Source organism: Mus pahari, chromosome 6 (genome assembly GCF_900095145.1).
Source record: "Mus pahari chromosome 6, PAHARI_EIJ_v1.1, whole genome shotgun sequence".
Taxonomy (NCBI): Eukaryota; Metazoa; Chordata; class Mammalia; order Rodentia; family Muridae; genus Mus; species Mus pahari.
In genome coordinates this window covers 419739-426523 of record NC_034595.1, presented here as the reverse complement: position 1 = coordinate 426523, position 6785 = coordinate 419739, and the positions used below count along the sequence as shown (strand labels likewise).

Below are 6785 nucleotides of genomic sequence, written 5' to 3'. Positions count from 1 at the left end.
TTGCAAATAGAACACTGTGCTTATTTTAATTTTCAAATGAAATTAATTCCCATACCCTAATTAAGTGCATAATTTGATAGTAAATCAGTACGACTGCAAAGTTGTCTAACTGTGTCCATTGCCCAATTCCACAACATTTTCAAAACCTCCCCAAGAGGAGCCCCACATCCATGAGCGGTCCTTCCCCTATCCCCCTCCCCTGAGTCCCTGCCAAACACTGATTGATGTGGGTCCGGCGTCTTCCACTGAATGGTCTGGTTTTGAGGCTCTTTCGCGTGGCCCCGGGATCAGTCCATCATTCCTTCTTATGGGCATATGGTTATGAATATGCCTTCTGGAGACTCCTAAGGTTTCTTGGCGATAACTCATCAGTGAGGCGGGACGGAGGGATGAGATGGACTGTGCCCTGGGCCCAGCCACTGTCTCTGCTTTAAATAGAAAAGCTCTGACTGGACTACTTTATTGGTTGACACTTCTTGTAACACTTCACTGGGAACTCAGGCTGAAATCAAATTTTGCCCTCCACTGGCTAAATGTCACAGAGCTGCAGGACAGGGCTGGGCATCCACGGTGGCCAATCTTAGGAATTCTTCTCGGGAACCTTGATGGTGACAGTCTTCACCTCCGTGTAGGCTCTGAGCCCGTCCTCCCCCAGCTCCCTGCCATTGCCAGATTCCTTAAAGCCTCCAAATGGTGTGTGGCAGGTGACGATATTGTAGGTGTTCACCCACACCGTCCCGGCTTGCAGGGCCTGCGTGAAGTATATGGCCTTGTCCAGGTCTCGGGTGAACACAGCCGCAGCCAGGCCATACCTGGTGTTGTTGGCTCTCTGGATTACCTCCTCGATCTTCTTGAACTTGAACAGAGGCTGCACGGGCCCGAAGATCTCCTCCTTGGCAATCCTCATGTCATCCTGAACGTCCCCGAAGACTGTGGGCTTGATGAAGAAGCCGCGCTCCCCCAAACGCTCCCCGCCACAGAGAAGCTTTGCCCCTTCCTTCTGTCCCAGCCGGATGTAGCCCAGGATTCGTTCAAACTGCTCCTTGTCCACCTGAGGTCCCTGCTGGGTGTCCAAGTCAAAGGGGTTCCCCACTTTCCTCTGCTTGGCCTTCTCTACAGTTCTCTCGAGAAACTCCTGGTAGATGGACTCTTCCACGAATGTCCGTGAACCTGCACAGCAGCACTGGCCCATGTTGAAGAAAAGGGCTTCGTGACACTGCTCTACGGCATGCTCCATGTCAGCGTCTGCCAGCACAATGCTGGGGCTCTTCCCACCCAGCTCCAGGGTGACTCTCTTGAGGTTGGAATCGCCAGCGGCCTTCTGAATGAGGTGGCCCACCTTGGTGGAGCCTGTGAAGGCGACTTTATCCACATCCATGTGCTGAGCGATGGCAGCCCCTGCCGTGGGGCCGTAGCCAGTGATGATGTTCACCACTCCTGGGGGAAACCCCGCCTCTTTGATGAGGGAGGCCAAGTACAGAGCAGAGAGTGGGGTTTGCTCTGCCACCTTCATGACCACAGTGTTGCCTGTGGCGAGTGCCGGGGCCAGCTTCCAGCCCTGCATGACCAGTGGGAAGTTCCAAGGGATTATCTGGCCACAGACACCCACTGGCTCGTGTCGGGTGAAGCAGAAATGCTCACCGTCCATAGGGATGGTCTTACCATGCCACTTGTCAGCCCAGCCGGCGAAGTAACGGTACACCTTGATGACTTCATCCAGATCCAAGATGTAAGACTCCTGGAATGGTTTCCCGTTATCCAGCGTCTCCAGTGAGGCCAAGTACACTCGATCTCGTTCCACAAGATCAGCTAGGCGGTTCAGCAGCCGGCCCCGCTCCGAGGCATCCATCCTGCGCCATGGGGACCCCAGGCGGAAGGCTTCCCGGGCTGCTTGTACAGCCAGATCCACATCTGCCCGGTCACCTTCGGCCACGTGCCCGATGACCTCACCTGTAGTGGGGTTCACTGTGGGGAAGGTCTTTTTGCTGACCGCATCATGCCACTCATTGTTGATGAACAGCTTGTTGTAGCGAATCTCTGGGTTTGGGATTGGGTTCGGGAGAGCAGCTGCTGTAGAGTATGAGGTAGTCCTGCCTTGGAGGCAGAGGAGCCGGGGCACCAAGAATCGGGCACTCAGCATCCTGAGGACCTTGAAGCAGATAGGGGAGAAAAAAGAAGAAAGAAAGCTGAGCAAGTGGGAGTGGACAGAGTTACCCAGAGGCCCTAAAGCATAGGTTGTGAGGTACAAAATCCACCCATCATGTCCCCTTCAAATCTGGTCCACACTTTCACCTCTTCTGGGTCTCTATCAAATATTACGGGCTCTACGTAGCCCTTCTTGGTTCTCCTATTGCAGTGTCTGAAAGGAACCAATGGCTCATCACAACGCTAAAGTCCACATTTCTGGATGGGAATTTAAGGTGCTGATGGGACACACCAGGCATGAAGTTGTGCATCTGAGGAAAAGTCCACACCAGGAAACCGAGGCTGGAAGGCCAGTCTGTGTGACAGAAGCCTGGTCCTCTTTGAATTTTTAATGTTTGAGCAGCTAAACTCCTCTCCAGCCCTGCTCCCCCCCCCCCCGGAAAAGACCTGACCTTTAATAATCTGCCTCTTCGTCTGCTACAAATATGTGTTTCTGCTGCACCAGAACACCAGAATCAGGGAGCTGCAATAACCGGTGATGCAGCACCGCTGATAAGAGTGCTTGATTAGCACATTCGAAGCCCTAGGTTCAATCACCCCATGACATAAACCATGTATGGGGCTCATCCCCGTGACCCTAGTGCTTAGGAGGTGGAGGTAGGAGGATCAGGAGTTCAAGGCCGTCCCTGGCTCCACAGTGAGTTTGAAGACAAACTCTGATACATAACACACTCTGTCTCAGCAACAGCAGCAGCGGCAAAGCAACCTGGGGACACCTCTGGAGTGGACCTCCAAACCTCCAAAGTGTGCTTCTCAGTCTCATTCGCCTTGTCTCTAAGCATGTTAGTAGGATGAGCTCCTCTGAGGCAGGGATTTTTGTTGCTGTCATTCTATGCCCTGCTAGCATTGCAGACCCCAAGGAAAGGGACTCTGAGGGATCAGAATTTCTCCAGGAAGCCCCCTTCTGGGAGTGACAATGTGACAATACCCTGGAGCTTCAGAAGGTACTCACCAATCCAATAATTTGTGTCATGGCTAAAATTTGCACTCCTGGCTTGCGTATGTAAGATTTTAGTGTGGCTACAGGCAAAGTCAAGGGAAACTAAGAGCCTTTCTTTCCCTAGTTCTGGCCTAAAACACACATAAAGCCCTTCTCAAGCTGGATGCTCTAACCCACAGAGATAACCAAACAAGCCCTTGGGAGTCCAAGGCCAACCTGGTCTATAGCATGAGACCCTGCCTCAACAAAGCAAACAACACAAATATTATTAATTAAATATTAAATTAAATATTATTAACACAAATTATTAATTCTGCTCTTCCATCAGAGTCACCTCTATGGTTATATCCAGTCCTGGGGTAGACTTATTGCTGAGGCACAATAGCTACTCAACAGGCATACTGAGTGACACACTATGAAAACATGGAGATTCCCATCAAGGCCACTGAGATCTGAGCAAGAACCCTAGAGACTTGGGACCCCAGTTCCCTCAAATGTAGAGTCCCCTGGAGTGGTACTGAATGGGGTCTTACATGTATAGACACTCCACTCCAGCAGGCATCAGAACACTCGAGGTCCCAGAAACCAACCTGGCAGAGCCTCCAACCCCAGAACAGTGGAACAGGGCTTAGCTTTCTGGGGTGCAAGTCAAGCACTAGTTGAGGTAGGTCTGTTTATTGTCACCTAAAACATCAGTGACTTTCTTTACTAAAATAACATGATAACAAGATGGAATTTAAAGTATCTAAAATTGCACAAACGACTGTTAGACTGTGTTTCTGCTTCCTAGATTAGTTACACAGTTCATCTCTGGCCAGGATAGAAACCTTGTGCCTTTTCTGTCTCACTCTGAGGCTTGCTCCACCCAGCAGTAAAATGTAATTGCACCAGCCCGATCCCTGACCCCACCCTCACCCCCACTCCCACTCCCATCCCAGCCCTTTCAACCCTCTGCCCCAAGTGCAGGGAAAGAAACAAAAACCTCATCCAGGAAAGCAAGGATCCAGGCAGGTCCTTAGCCATACAGAAATCAACACCAAGCTCTTAGGTCACACCAAGGCTCTGCTGCTCCGGATCTTCACAGGGTCTAAGTGATTGTTTTCATTTTGCACATAGAAAAGTCTCTGGTTGGGTTGGAGAGCTGGCTCAGCAGTTAAGAGCACTGACTGCTTGCTCTTCCAGAGGTTCGGAGTTCAATTCCCAGCAGCCACATGGTGGCTCACAACCATCTGTAATGAGATCTGACTCCCTCTTCTGGTGTGTCTGAAGACAGCTACAGTGTACTCACATAAATGAAATAAATAAATCTTGAAAGGAAGGAAGGAAGGAAGGAAGGAAGGAAGGAAGGAAGGAAGGAAGGAAGGAAGGAAGGGAGGGAGGGAGGGAGGGAGGAAGAAAGGAAGAAAGAAAGGAGGAAAGGAAAAAGAAAGAAAAGAGGGAAAGAAAAGAAAAGGCTCTGGTCACAGATTATCCGGCTTTACAGTTTCCAGTTCATCTTCTCACTGTAAATTCAGCAGTCTCCCTACTCATCTCAGGTTGAGTAGAACAGATTTTGATGGCTACTCTAGGAGGGAACCACAGAGGTTCAGGGACAGTACTCTCATCCTTGGATTCCCAAAGGCCTAGCTTTGTGGTTCCTCCCAATCTCAGTGCCCACCCTGTGAAAAGCCTGAAGTCAGGACCCGGGAACACCCACTTAAGCGAAGAGAGCTCGGGTCCTTGCCTGTCCACTATGGCCAGTGGATCTAGCGCCAGATGGGAACCAAGATGGGAAGGTTTGGGTGGTTCTGTGTTCTCCCAGCCCATCCAGGGTCTCCCCGATAGGAAGCGGCGTGGAAAGGACCCAGCAGTGCACCCGGTAAAGACCTGCCATGCCATTCGGGGACCGAAGGGGTGGCGGTGCCCCAGCGCGGAGGGAGAGCGGCGGTAGCTACCTGCGGCGGTCTGGGGCTCAGGCTCGGGAGTCACTCTCAGGCTCAAATTCTGGTATCAGTTAGCGTTCTCCGATCTGTTCGGCAGCCGTGCGGACACGCCTCCGCTCAGCCGCTCGTCAGCCAATGTGGTTCCGTCACCAGCTAAGCTCCGCCTGCTCCCGGCACCGCCCATCACTGAGGGATCTTGGCTCAGCACCCTGATTTCCCTTAGCCTACCACCTTAGGTTCAGCATCAGGCACCTTCCAGAGGTTTCTGATTTGGCTCCTCTGGAGTAGGCATCTCAAGTCTGAGATCCTAAGGACACTTCGTTTGACAATCAAAAGAGGGACCCAGAGAGAGGCAGGGTTTCTTAGGATCACATGCCTAACTCTATCCTGGGGCCCCTCCTTAAATATCAACCGTTGATGGACCTTGTTGATAGAGTGCAGCTGATCAGCATCCCTGACCCTGCTTGACTAAGACAGTACGGTGCTTGTTTGGAGGATGGCGAGCAGGTCAGATACACTCCAAACAAAGTGGGCTACTTTGTTTATAAAGTCTCTGCTTTTGAACCTGAGAGTGGACAATTGGGCCAAGACACTGAGGGGTTTGTAGGAACTGAAGCTTTTAAAATAACATGCATTTTAAAAGCCAGCCTAAAATGCAGTCAGAAAGTCAGTGGAAGTGATTCACACAGGGATTAGGTTGGGGGCATATCGTGTGAAGAACCCTGTCTGTGTTAGGTAGCAAGTTACAGATTAGTGGATTTGAAGGACACCATCCTCATCATCAATGGCTTATAGGATCGAATCTGAAACTGCAGGACTTTATTACTGGTCAAAGGAGTGTGATCTTGTCATAGCTCTAATCCTGGGTAGAGATATAACATGCTTTACTGTCTTGGGTGGAGGTGTCATTAACAGATAACTATCTACAGAAACCTTTAGCAAGACTATTGCCTCCCTTCAAGCTTTCTGGTAAAAAGCAAAAGACACACAATTCTCTCTTACTTTAAGAGTGAATCCAAATAGACCTGTCCATCATCCAGACAGAAAACATTCCTCAGAAACAGCCACCTGCTGTAGAAAAAGCCCACCCAGAGGTGGTCAGCAGTGGCAGTGGTCTTTGACCGCTGTCTACTCTCACGTGGTCCCTTTGGTTATTGTGCAATCCCCTACTGCTCGGTGATAAACTCTACCTACCCTCCATATACTCTGTGCGTCTCTTCTAGACCGTTTCATGGAAGTCACAGAACTAGGGAGTCACCAAGGAGGTCTGGAGCAAAATCCTGGTGACTGAAAAATCTGGAGTATCCACCCTTTAGAACTCAAGGAACAAAATAAGTACACCAAGTATCCAAAAGTCCAGATCAGGCAGGGTCTGTGGAGTGCCAGAGGGCAAAGGCAGACCAGTGAGGGGGAGTTATGAGGTACCCCAAGAAAAACATCCTGGCAGAGCATAGGAGGAACTGGGCATGTAGTTCACCCACTACTTGTGAAGTCTGAATACAATCCCCAGTGAGGAGACACAACCCAGAAATGCCCCCAATGCTGAGGAGTTAACCTCCTCAGGGACCTCCACTCAGTTAAAGCTGGACCCTTAACTATGCAGCAGAGGAGGAGGAGTTTAAAGGCAGTAAGGGTTAGTATTTACTCTTTATCTAAGTGAGTGAGACATGCACAGAAAAAGGACCAGATATACCCAAGTGTGGATATGGGTTTCTCAA

The 6785-nt window shown here is 50.4% G+C and overlaps 1 protein-coding gene across 2 annotated transcripts; it reads right to left on the bottom strand.

Annotated features, from left to right (window-relative positions):
- Positions 1–5233, bottom strand: Aldh1b1 (aldehyde dehydrogenase 1 family member B1). Of its 2 annotated transcripts, none has more exons than XM_021200266.1 (2): positions 5080–5233; positions 1–2149 (listed from the first exon to the last, which is right to left on the bottom strand). In XM_021200266.1, the coding sequence occupies exon 2, from the start codon at positions 2138–2140 to the stop codon at positions 581–583; it is 1560 nt and encodes a 519-aa protein (XP_021055925.1). In that variant the 5' UTR covers positions 2141–2149; positions 5080–5233; the 3' UTR covers positions 1–580. The 2 variants fall into 2 exon arrangements, with proteins under 2 accessions (XP_021055925.1, XP_029396344.1); XM_029540484.1 differs by lacking the exon at positions 5080–5233 and adding an exon at positions 5012–5075 and having other exon boundaries at positions 6–2149.
- Between the last annotated feature and the right edge of the window lie 1552 nt (positions 5234–6785).